The sequence below is a fragment of the Petaurus breviceps genome, unplaced genomic scaffold, assembly GCF_028583685.1.
Source record: "Petaurus breviceps papuanus isolate PSGF00001 unplaced genomic scaffold, PetGlider_PUasm1.0 128, whole genome shotgun sequence".
Lineage (NCBI taxonomy): Eukaryota > Metazoa > Chordata > Mammalia > Diprotodontia > Petauridae > Petaurus > Petaurus breviceps.
Genome location: NW_027185664.1, coordinates 2,340,924 through 2,353,867, shown reverse-complemented (window position 1 = coordinate 2,353,867; position 12,944 = coordinate 2,340,924). Strand labels below are relative to the sequence as shown.

The following is a 12,944-nucleotide window of genomic DNA, read 5'->3' as shown; positions in this document are numbered from 1 at the left end:
CAGTGGTCAAACAAGTTATATTTTTGCAAGTTTGTGGAAGTCCAGACAGCAAGGCTAAAATTTCTACTCCACTACTTAGCCTAAGCTAATATTTCTTTTAGGTAATATAAAGAAAAGGGAATAGAGGCTAAGATTTCAGTTCAAACAATGACATCTATTCAAGTGAACCCTTCCACCAGTGACTTAACATTCCACATTCATTACAGAGTGAATTAAAACTTCTCACAGAACTCATCAAGTCTAGCCTGAGGTACTTTTGATTTTTAAAATCACTTTATACATGTAAAATCTCTATCCTACTTTAGGTATGTAGAGCTGTTTTCAGTAAGGTGTTCTGTTTTTCCCATTAATTTGTAAAGTCCCAGAAGGCTGAGACCACAAAGATTCCTATTGAGGCTGGATACAGCTCTCTGAACATAGCAGAAAATAATGATGGCACCTGAGATTTAAAGATAGATCCTTTTTGAAATATGTTAAAGATAGAATTTTTAGTTTGCCTTTAGAAATATAGATTTAAAATGTTTATAAAATGCCCCACTGGACTGCTGGCTTCTCGAGAGCAGGAACTATTTGCTTTTCTCCTCACTGGCTAGTGCCTGGAACAGAGAAAGCACTAAAATGCTTGCTGACTGAGTAGACAAAACCATAAAAGCTTTGTTAATTTTAGAGAATGAGTTAAGGAACTTCAGTTCTTGGTTATATGAAACACTTTGTTAAGGTGTTAGCTCATATACCCAACTACATTAAAAACATTTAGTTGTGTGTCAGGGATTATTGTAAATTTTGCTTTTAGAGATGAACCCTCTTCCCCCATGTTTGCTTTTATTCTGTTTGAATTTCCAAGTCCCTATCCTCAAATATGGTATCTTCAGTCCACTAAGGCAAAGAAAATCAGCTATCTTCAGAAGCTGTTAGAGCTTACAAAGCTCTATGGGGGCTCTACAACTGTACAGAGAATGACTTTATTAACACATCTATAGATTTTTCATTTCAACAAAGTTGAAGTACCTCTAGGAAAGTCAAGGATGTTAATAACTTCAAGTTTTGGTATATGGTTGAACAAAGAAAATATACCCCCTAAAATTTCAAATATTCTTTCTTAGGCTCAGAATAAGTTTGTTGCCAAGGGGTGAGGAGTAAGATTTTATTTTCAAAGAGCCACATCAAAATTGTAGGCAGAAAATTTAGGGCTCCAAGAAAATAGGTAAGAAAATCATGAACTCTCCACAACTGTCACATAAAGTGAGAAGGGAATGCTTTTTTTCTTCAAACAGCATCTTACCTATGAGAAGAACATTTGCGTTTTGTACTTCCAGATACTCAATAACTTCTATTGCTTTTTTCAGACAGCGTCTAAAAAGGGAGATAAGAATGCTTATGTGTGGTACTTTCAACAAATGTGCAGCAGATAGTTTATAAAGGGCCTACAATGAATGTGGGCACTAGAGACCATGCCAGGCACTAGGAATATGAAGACATAATTGACACAGTCTCTTCTCAAGGAACCTCATTCTCCTGGAAGGACAGAACACAGATAAGGAATGGGAGAGAAAGAGACAAGGGAGGTAACAAAAAGGGCTCTAGGAATATCTGGGGAGGAAGAAAACGCCAATCAAAGCATGGGGGCGGGGAGACGGGAAGGGCAGGAGAAGGAAAGGAAAGGCTTTAAGCTTAGGCATGGCCTGAGCTGCTTTTCAGATTCTTAGATAAACATATCAGTATTTTAGAGAAGAAAAGACCCAATAAGATAGTCAAATGATAAGGAGAAGAGAGCAAGGTTTAGAGGGAGCACAAAGCTCCACCACATCCTAAATATCTAATAAATATTTGTTGAATTTAATGTCAAATCCACCTATTAGAATATTCTTCAACACTTAAAAAGATAAATGATGATTTTATAGTCATGGGTATTCCCTTCATTCATATAGAGTACAACTCCTACAACCTGTTTAGACAGAAGCCATAGTGAGTTAGCTGGGTATGGCGCAAGGTCATTACCCAATAGCCAACCTTCCAGTGAGGAACCTCTCTGAATTCAGCTAAGATAATCCTAGGAAGACAAAGAGTCCAGCTATGGAATTGCATTTAGCTGACACAGTTTCTGAGATCAAAGGGATGCCTTTATTCTACAATGTGGCTTTAATATAGGACTTCAGTGAAGAATGAGAGTCTTAACATTTTCAAAAAGTCCATGAAGTTGAAAAATTCCTATAAGGATTTTCTTAGAGGTATTTCTGAACTAGGTATTTATACAAAATAAAGAACTTATTCCTGGGAAAATAAGACAATTTAACATTTCTCATAGCTTAACTAACCTCAAGAGCTTAATGTGTATTTATGTTTTTCCCTGAGGTGACTGACTGTGTGACAGTGTATGGAAACAGAAGATGGTCCCTTCCACATTGTATATTCATGTGAAGACTTTTTTTATTTGAATCTATAGCTTCTATTAATACTACAATTTCTTTACTCCAAAATCTGAGGGCATTTTTAGTTTTTAGAACACTTGATTATGTGTGAAACAACATGGTGAGAACTTTGAATTTTTATGAGCATAGGAGGGAGACTACTATTTTGGGATGGAAGAACCCTTCTCTCCTCAGACAAACTCTTGGAGGTATCATTCCATTGGGACTTTTGTGTGACATATTCTCTATTGATTTGCAATAGGCTATGGCTATATTAAAAACAGACTGAAGTGGAGACAAAGGAGGTATCCATCAATTGTGGAATGGCCAAATGAACTGTGGCACATGAATATGAAACAATATTGCTGTGTCAAAAGAAATGAACAATATGAGAAACTGAGAGAAGCACAGGAAACCCTATATGAACTGATAAAAGCAAAACAGTCGTGAGAATAGAAATAACTACAATAATGTAATTTTTGAAAAAAAAAAATGCAACTAAACTCTGGCTAACTCTGTCTAATGACCAGTTTTAGTCCCATATAGCAAGAGATGTCCTTCCCAGAAGAGTCCTTCCTTCTCAGTAAAGAGGTGGGGGATGCTGCAGATGTGGAATACTTCTTATACTGTCAGATTTGGTTATGTTTAAGTTGGTCTTAAGTAATTTTTCTGTTACAAAGGGAGGTTCAACAGGGGTAAAAGTGTGTGTGGATGTGTGGCAAGTGTCAATGTTATATAAGGAAATGACTGATTCAAAAACAAAAGGCATAAATAAAACTTTAAAAAACCCACAAAGAACCTTCAGTGACTCCTATCCTTTTTTTTTTATTTAACTTAAGCACCAAACAAAATGAACATTTCTATATAAGACAGAGCAGAATACAGAGGACGAAATGTGAAGCTACAAATCTCCATCATGTACAGTTTGCTAATAAATTCAACATAGAACTTTCAAAGCTAGCCTGCTTGTCTATGATTTCTTCTGGCCCTTTTAATATTTTATTCTGTCCATTAAAAAAATACTTCAATGACTCCTCTTTCCTTTTTTTTGGCTCTTTCTTGGCTTTCTCTTCCATAACCCATCTATCCCTCTCCACCTTAAAAGAAGAAATACAAAACTCTTGGAACAATTCTATGGAGTCACACCAAATAAATCCCCATGATGGCCATTTCTGAAAATTAATGACTTCATTCTGTATCTTGAGATCATCTCCTCATTATTACGAGGAGGACTCCTCATTTCTTAAGGGATTAAAAAAAAGGCTAGGGCTATTAAGAAAATGGGGGAAATGACTTCCTTTATCTAACAGTCCTCATCTGTTTTGGGCATCTAGTTTTGGTCTTTAGAGAATAAAAAAAGTTCCTTGAGGGTAGGGAATATATCTGTGAATTCTGTATATTTCCAGTATAGACACAAGTATTGAGTAATAAAATTTCATTAATAACAATATCAAATATTAAAATGTTAAAAAGTCCCTGAATAAAATTCATGTGCTTGAAGAAAGTTCAATTGTTACAGATCTAGAAGATTCAAAACCATGACTGAAAGTAATCTAAATACCTGATGATGTCCAGCCAGTTGCTACTTTCCAATAATGAAAACCATTTCACGTCTGTGTCCCAAAATTCAGAACTGTTATCTGCAATGGTAGAAAAAAAAGTTATATCAACAATAAGTAAGACTTAAGAAATCAGTGTTACTTAACAGCCTTATTTGGGAGTAAGAAAAGATAACATATGCAGGATTCTGTTGGGATACAGACCTAGTAGTGGTATTGCTGGATCAAAGGGTATGCATAGTTTGACTGCCTTTCAGGAATAGTTCCAAATTGCTCTCCAGGTTGGAGGTGTTCACAACACCAGCTGTGTATCAAGGTCCCAATTTTTCCACATCCTCTCCAACATTTATCATTTTCTTTTTCTGTCATATTAAGCCACTCTGATAGGTGCAAGGTACAAATCTGCATTTCTCTAATTAACAGTGATTCAGAGCACTTTTCCATATAATTAGAGATAGTTTTGATTTCATCTGAAAACTTGCTGTTCATAACTTTTGAACATTTTATCAACTGGGAAATGACTTGTATTCTTATATGGCTCAGTTTTCTATATATTTGAGAAATGAGGCCTTTATCAGGGGCACCTGCTGTAAAAATTGTTTCCCAGCTTTCTGCTTTTCTTCAAATCTTACTTGTATTGGTTTTGTTTGTAATACACATATTTTTAAATATGTTTTATTGATATCTTCTGTCCTTATACCACAATTACTTCCCATCCCTCCTCCCTTCAGATTAAATCCACATGTGACAAAGAAAAGCAAAAGTAAGCAAAAAAATCCAATAAATTAACACATAGATTTAGATAGAGCAAATGTGTGCCTGTTCATGCCAAATAAAGGCAAAAATAACCAATGAAAAACTCCATTCCCACTGAAGCTCACCTGGATCATCTAGGAGGTAAGCCTAGCTGGCTCAGCCCACAGTATGTTTCTTTGTCAGGGAGAATCAATCAATTAATCAACAATTATTAAATGCCTACTATGTGCCAGAGCACTGCTAAGCCCTGGAGATACAAAAAATGGAAAAAGACAGTCTCTTCCCTCAAGAAGTTTACAATCTAATTGGGAGACAACATGTATTCATCATTGATTATGGTACAGAACATCTCATTACTGTATCACAACTTATTCAGGATCAGGGAATCTTTCAAAAGTGGGGTGTCAAGATGTCTATCATACTTTTCTGATGACCTCCCTTGCCAACCTAACCAAAGGTAGTAGCAACCATGTGACTTTTATTGAGGGATTTAAAATAATATTTCATTATTTAATATTTGATATTTTTATTGATTAAATTTTATTTTTTAATGCCTGGGTCTATAATGGGAATATAAAGAATTGATAGACATATTCCCTATCCCTAAGAAACTTTTTTACTCTATAAAGACCAAAAATAGACCCTCAAAACTGAAGTGGAAGAATCTGAGACTAAAATACAGTAAGTCAACAGGAGGCCTAAATCAGAGAACTCTCTTCTACACATTTGTCAATCCTGATGGCAAGAAGCAGTTAATGCTACCACAGAGTAAGGAAAAAGTACCATCCATCATGTGACCCATTTAGAATTTCTTTCCCCATTTGAAGAAATTATTTTAGTTGTGTACTTCTCACCTATTAGGAAGAGCTGTTTAAATTTAGAGTATGAAGTCTGGATTTCCTGTAGCGATATGAAGGTATTTGACAGTTCTTCAGTTTTTAAATTTTCATAAGGTGGCTTGTGGATGGTCTTGTAAATTCTAGATATCAAAAAATATCAAGAGATTAGAAGAGGAAACATGAATCAAAGTAATCTATAAGTATTTAAAGCTCAAAGTCCCTTTAGTAAGAGGATATCAGCAGGTTGGCAAAAATGAATATATCTGAAGACTAATAATAACAAGCATAAGCACTCAAAAAAAATTAGTTCCATAAACATGAAACAAGGTAATTTACAGTAAAAGGACATCAGCCAATTGGAGGAAATCAATGTTTTATCAGGTATTAGTATTTATGTTTCTGAAGACTACTATGACTAAGCATATGCATTTTTATTTTTAAAGAAGTCACTTAGAAGGAAAAAAAAGAATATAAATGCAAAAATTACTGACCCATCCAAGAAGGCTTTTTGTATTTGTAAAATGGAGTCATCCTGTTCTTTGGGGAAAGCTGACATTTTCAGAAGGGCACAACCATTATGGCAAGACCAACACCAAATCTAGAGAAAGAAAAAGAATATTCTACCAAGGATCACATACACAACTACCCATCAGACCAGCCAGACATTCAAACTCACATAGGGGATACTGCTGTAATTTCAATGAGACAAAGATGCTTTTTCAGTGGACCAGCAAGTTCCCTATAGCATAGAATTTATTCATATTCTTTTCTCAATAACTCCCCAAAGGCAGGAGAAATCTGAAAATTAGGAGTGGTTTCTGGAGTCTTGCCTTCTTTTATCATTAAATATACTTCCTGTGTGATAAGGATTTGGAATACAAGAAAAAAAAAGCTCTGCATGCCACTCTCTTATGAAAAATATACTACTGACTCTCCAGGTATTCCCCTACACTTACAGAAATCATTTCAGAAGACCAAAAATTATTCTGTCTTTAAACAAGACTAAATATTTGGTGGAGGTAGATGTTAGGAACATTAGATCGGCATCTTTTCTGCAATTATAGTTTTTCAAAGTTACTCTGAACCCTCAGAGGTTAAGTTACTTGCCCAGGGTCACACAATCAGTATTGCATCAGAGATAACTTTCTTAAGAAGTTTTTGCAGTAAAACTGGGGTAAAGTTTTGTGAAGAAAGTCTCAGGCCAGGCTGTATCAGCCTCCTTTTCTAGAAGCATTAGCTTCTACTACCTCTGGGGAATCCCCAAGATATTTCCAGATCTCTGTTGGAATGAGGACAAACTACTAAGTATTAGAGATATAAACCTAGAGCTTTAAATAAGTTAATTTTTCTGCAAGTGACAAATAAAAAAAATACATATTTAAAGGCAAATGATAGGAGCATTCGGCTTTCAGGGTATTTAGGTTTCTACAGTTACTTACAGGTATACCTCGTCCTTGAAAACATGAGATATCCTCTTCAGGAAGAGAAACAGGAATAACAAAGAAGGCTGGCAGTCTATAGGGAAAAAAGAAATCATTCTACCACCAAAGACTGGTGTTAATTAAATCAGAAAGCTGAGATTCTAAAACAAAGAAATTCAGGCACAGCTCAGGACGAAGGACGTATTTCCATGATTAATGACAAGTACCTCCCATATTCTCTCTCTCTCTCTCTCAGTAGAGAGAGAGCACTCACTCAACAGGAAGTCACAAGATGAGGACTCTAACCCCACGGGTGCCAAAAACTAGCTGCACAATCTCAAAAACTTCTCTACTTCTCTGGCCCTGTTTCTTCACCTGTAAAATGAGAGTGGAAGGGTTTTCTGATGTTCCTTTCAATTCCAAAATCCTATGATATTAAGGAATGGAAGAAGGCCTAGATTTCAGAGGAGGAGGAGACTCTTAGGTAAGGAAGCTTTCCTCTGTCAATGCTGTGATTAGTATTCAAAACCTGGCCCCCTCCTACCATTCTAGTCTTCTACTTTACCCCCTAACAAATACGCTTCCATTCCGTGATGCTGGTCTCCTAGCTGTTCCACAAACAAGACACTCCACCTCTTGGCTCCTGGAATTTTTTCTAGCTGTCCCTCATGCCTCGAACATTCTCCCTCCTCAATTTGCCTCTCTGACATTCTTTAATCTCAAATACCTCTTTTTATAGGAAGCCTTCCTTTCCCAACCCCTCTTAAACCTAGTGCCTCTTCTCTGTTAATTATTTCCCATTTATCCTGTATATAGATTGCCTTTTACTATTTGTTTGCATGTTATCTCCCCCGTTATACTGTAAATTCCTCCAAGGGAGGGGCTGTCTTTGCTTCTTTTTGTGTCCTTGGCACTTAACATACAGACTGTACATAGTAGGCATTTAATAAATGTTTTTTGATTGGTCAGCACATTCTCTTCAACTTAAGATCTTAGAGACTTATCTAGAGCAGTGATCAGCAAACTATAGCCTGTGGGTCAAATGTGGCCTGCTTCCTGTTTTTGTACAATGTAGGAGCTAAGGTTTTTACATTTTTTAAACAAATTTTTGTAGCATTTTAAAACATAAAAACTACTTTTAGCTCACAGGTTTGTACAAAAACAGGAAGAAGGCCTACTTTGATCCTCAGATCAAAGTTGGATGACCCCTAGCCTGGAACACTGACAGGTTAAATGATTTGCCCAGGGTTACAAAAATGGCCACATTTGGCAACACACTCAATAGGTGGGGCGAATAAGGAGTTGAGTATAATGGCAAGGTTAGTAACATGGGAGAAGGGTGGTGCCTTTAACAGAAATAAGGAATTTAGGGTGAAGGGTGGGTTTGGAAGGAAAGAGAAGCTCTGTTTTGGACATGTTGAGTCTGAGATGTTCCGGGCCACCCTGCTTAAAATGCACCACTGGCAGCTGGTGCCAATGGATGATTTCAGGGCAGACAATGAGGCTAGACAAAGAGATACTGACTCAGAGGCATCCTTGACTCTTCCCTCTTCCTGACCTCCTTACGCAGTCAGGTGCCAAGCCTTGCGGATCTCTTGCTTCCACAGCCTGTTCTCTCAGCTCACAAGACCACTCTCCCTAGGACAATGGCTTCCCTAGCCCAAGTCTCTACCCTCCCCACTCCATCTTTCATACAGCTGCTGTGTTAAGAACTTCCAAAACACAGACCAGACGACATCACTCCCCTATTAAAAAACAAACAAACAAAACTCTGCTGAAGAGCCTTATTACATCTCAGATACAAAGCAAATTTCTCAGGCTGTTATTCAGAAATGTCCAATCTTGCCCACTTCCAGCTATTACACAGTGCCATAGAGTGCTGGGCCTGGAGTAAAGAAGACTCATTTCCCTGAGTTCAAATCTGGCCTCAAAAGCTTACACTACTGTGTCACCCTGGGCAAGTTACTTAACCCTATTTGCCTCCGTTTCCTCAACTGTAAAATGACTTGGAGAAGGAAATGGCAAACCACCGTAGTATCTTTGTCAAGAAAACCCCAAGTAGAGTCATAACGAATGGGACACGACTGAACAACAACCATCTTGCTCTAGATTACCTTCTAGATTGATGTCCTATCACTCTCTCTGACAAGCTTTCTGCTCCAGCCAAAGTGAGTTAATAGGTATTTCCTAAGCATAGCCCTCTACCTCCTGCCTCTGCCTTTGCCCAGGCTGCACTGGACTGCACGCCCTCCTGTCCCTCTGACTGAAGACTTACTAGCCTACCTCAGGGCTCAGTTCAGGCATCGCCTCATCTGGGAAGGTTTCCCTAATAATCCAGTCCAGTGAAGAGTTCACCTTCAGACAGTACTTCGTAATTTCTGCAAAGCACTTTGTGTCATCTCATTGATCCTACTAACAACCCTGTGAGGCAGGCACTGTTATTTCTACACTTTCAAAGATGAGGAAATTGGGGCTAACAGAGAATCAGTGATGGCTGATGAATCTAGTCTTCCAAACTGCCACATCAGGACTCCACTCATTACTGCCACACCACAGCTGTTAACATGCCCTTTCTCACTTTCAGCTACCCTGTATTTAGTGGTATGTGTACATAAACACATGTTTTCTGTTACATTACAAAGACTTTAATTTTTGTTGCTGCATCCCCAGCACCTAACAAACTGTATCTTGAAGAGGGACGACATGAGTAATAGATTGAGGGCCAGTCTTGGAACCTAACAGACCTGGATTCAAGTCCCACTTCTGACACATACTGGCTGTGTGATCCTGGGCAAGCCATTTCACCTCTGAATGCTCTAAGCAACTCTCTAAGACTTTAAGTTGCCAAGAAGATGATGATCTGCATTGGGAGAAAGTGTTTCCTCACCAGGAAGTCCCTGAACCAATGGAACCAGAGATCTCTATACCTGTCCCTATACCAGAATTCAAAGACCTTCTAAGTAGCAGTATATCCCTTTTCCCCTACCAACTACTATATAGCAAATGTGTCAACTAGTCCCAAACACTAGATTTTCAGAAATATAGTTATATATATAGTTAATATTTTTATTATATAGTTAAATATAGTATAATATAGTTAAACGAGGCAGGCCTTTACTGGGCTAAATTTTAAAAATGTCTCACATTAAATGATTATTTATTAAATATCTACAAACTAAATGCTATACAGAAAGCCATGAAGTAGATTTAAATGGAACCAGGTATGAAGCCCAGTCCTAAGAAGCAACCCTGGTTCCCAACAAAGCAGCTCTTTGCTTCTCTCTCTTAAAAAGCCCCTTTCTTCAAGAGAAGAAACTAAAATTACCCAGTGGCATGAAGAAAAATGTAACCATGAGGCAAGTAGGGAGAATTCCATTCGGAGTGGAGAGTAGGCTCTTTGTTAAGTGCCAACATTTGCACTGTTCACTTACTGGCAAGCCCACTAAAGTTATCTCCAACAGAAATGTTTCAAAATTTCCCTTCAAGCTTCTACCTGAGGTTAGAAAAGTCAGAAAAAATCTGGCAGCTAGAGAAATAAACCAGGATATTCTCAAAAAATTACCCCAAACCCATAGTGTTTTCATTTCAGGGATTCCAAATTTATAAGTATACACTAAGGTGTTACTGGTACGAATTTTGGATGATTCTGTTCCAGGAGCTTCCCAGGAGGGCATAAGGACCTGACATGCCCTTTTCTTGTCCTGGATGGGAATCTGCCAGAAAACAGAAGTTATGGAACTCTAGGTGGCTGAATTTGTAACTATAAGTAAATATATCATTTTTTAGTCAATGAAAGAAATTCTCCTTAGGGTGTTACCTACTTTGGGAAAGAGTTATAAGGTATAATTTGTCAAGCTGTAACAACCATGGGTTGTTGGGGGATAAAATGAGATCATCATATCTGTAGAACACTTTGCAAACATTAAAATGCCACTTTAAATGTTAGCTGTTATGAGCTGATTGATGCACACAGGAACATGAACACCATCGCTCACTCACATCTGCGACCTCCCTGACCCAGTGACTGTCTTTGACATGAGTATCTAAGGATAATTTGTGACAAAGTGCAACATCTTAACAGGTGAATAACTCACTATTAATCCCTTCTATTTATCTAATAATCTATGGACTTATCTAACATTCTCTGAATGTGAAGCAGAAGGTTCTTGCAGCAGCTATCAAACTGGGAATGCCTTCAGAAGATTCTAATACAGGACAGATGTGCTTTAGGAATAATAATAACAGTAGCTAACATTTCTATAGCACTTTAAACTGTGAAAGTATATTATCTCATTTGATCCCTGCAACAACTCTATGAGGTAGTGCTATTATTGTGCCCATTTTATAGATGAGAAAATTGAGGCTCAGAGAGATAATAATACACTCAGAGGGCCATAAATGTTTAAGGCTAGGTTACCTAATTAATAAATGAGTACGCAATGTTTAAAAAGGGTAGTGGAAGGAAAACTGACGTAAGTATGGTTTCCTTTAGGAGTCAAGCTACTTGGGCAATCTGTCTACCAGTGCTTCTTAAACTGTGGGTTGAAACCCCATCTGCGGTCATGATCCACAGTTTAAGAAGTGCTGAAGGGGTCTGGAGTGGAAAAAGTTTAAGAAGCCCTGGTCTAGAGAACAGAGAACTTGTCTGAGTCATTATGTAGTGGTTCTTAACTTTTTAATGAAATAGACCCCTCTGGCAGTGTGGTGAAAACTATGGACTCCTCAGAATAATGTCTTTAAATGCATAAAAAATATACAGGATTACAAAAGAAACCAACTATATTAATAAAAGCTGGTTCCTATAGAGTGCTTTAAAGTTTGCAAAGTGCTTTATAAATACATAATTTTTAGCCTCACAACGACCCTGGGAAGTGGATGCTATCCCCAGAGAGGTTAAGTGACTTGCCCAGAGTTAACAGTTAGTGTTTGAAACCTGATTTGCACTATGGAATTCCCAATTTCAAGTACAATGTTCTAACCAAAGGCACAGCCTCTTATCATAGAAATATTAGGAAAATCATAGACATAAATACCAAGGTAAAAATTCCTGCTATAGAGGAATCCTGGAAAAGGGCATGCTAAATTAGGCTTGCCATATCTATTCAAGAGACATGGGACCTAAGTCTTAAGCAATAATAATTTGATGACTTGACCATTTTTCTTTACTGCTTTTATTCTTGGTTCACTTCAACCGTTCCTTAAAGATTTGTCTGGCCAAATGAAGAACAAACATGAGGAAAATCCCCTTTTGTCAGCATTTACTTACTATATTAAGCCATATTCATTGTCAATTATTACAGATGCTATGTTTTCATGTGTGCTAGACTCGAGGATAAAGTTACTTTGAAAATTTTACCATCAAGCTACTCAACTGAAGAGGTTTGGAGCATGAAATTGGGATGAAAACAATGAGGCGTGTTAGGTTCAAACTCCACTGAATACATTTATGGCCTGCTCTAGAAAAGGTCATGGTTCAGGATGGCAGCTGACTACAAGACCTGACAGAATCTACTGTTTAACAGGTCTACTTGTTGGGAAAACCTCTTTGGGCAGGGGGAGACTATTTAACTGATCACAAAACACTATGAAAACATGGGGATTTCAGGAGACACTGACAGCAGAACCCGGAAGACTCTCTTTCAAATAAGCATCAAGAACTAAGTTTCTAATAGGTGTTGAGTTCCTAAAAAGCATAATTCCCACTCCAAGGTAAAAGAAGCTGGGGGCAGCCAGGTGGCTCAGCGAGTAAGAGCACTGGCTCCAGTGTCGGGATGACCTAGATCAAATCCGGGCTCAGATACTCAGCACCACACCCAGAAATAACTGGCCGTGTAACCTTGAGCAAGTTACTTAACCCCAATTGCTTAGGGGTGGCCAGGTGGCTCAGAGAGTGAGAGCACAGGCTCCAGTGTCAGGATGACCTGGATCAAATCCGGGCTCAGATACTCAGCACCACACCCA

The 12,944-nt window shown here is 37.9% G+C and overlaps 1 protein-coding gene across 1 annotated transcript in view; it reads right to left on the bottom strand.

Annotated features, from left to right (window-relative positions):
- Positions 1–12,944, bottom strand: part of LOC138171453 (myotubularin-related protein 12-like) — an 86,807-nt gene that overhangs the window by 17,263 nt on the left and 56,600 nt on the right. The window contains exons 8-12 of the mRNA XM_069100958.1: positions 7,002–7,077; positions 6,054–6,160; positions 5,578–5,702; positions 3,970–4,048; positions 1,283–1,353 (exon numbers count right to left, since the gene is read on the bottom strand). Of these exons, the coding sequence (XP_068957059.1) occupies positions 1,283–1,353; positions 3,970–4,048; positions 5,578–5,702; positions 6,054–6,160; positions 7,002–7,077 (458 nt within the window). The remainder of the gene's footprint in view (positions 1–1,282; positions 1,354–3,969; positions 4,049–5,577; positions 5,703–6,053; positions 6,161–7,001; positions 7,078–12,944) is intronic.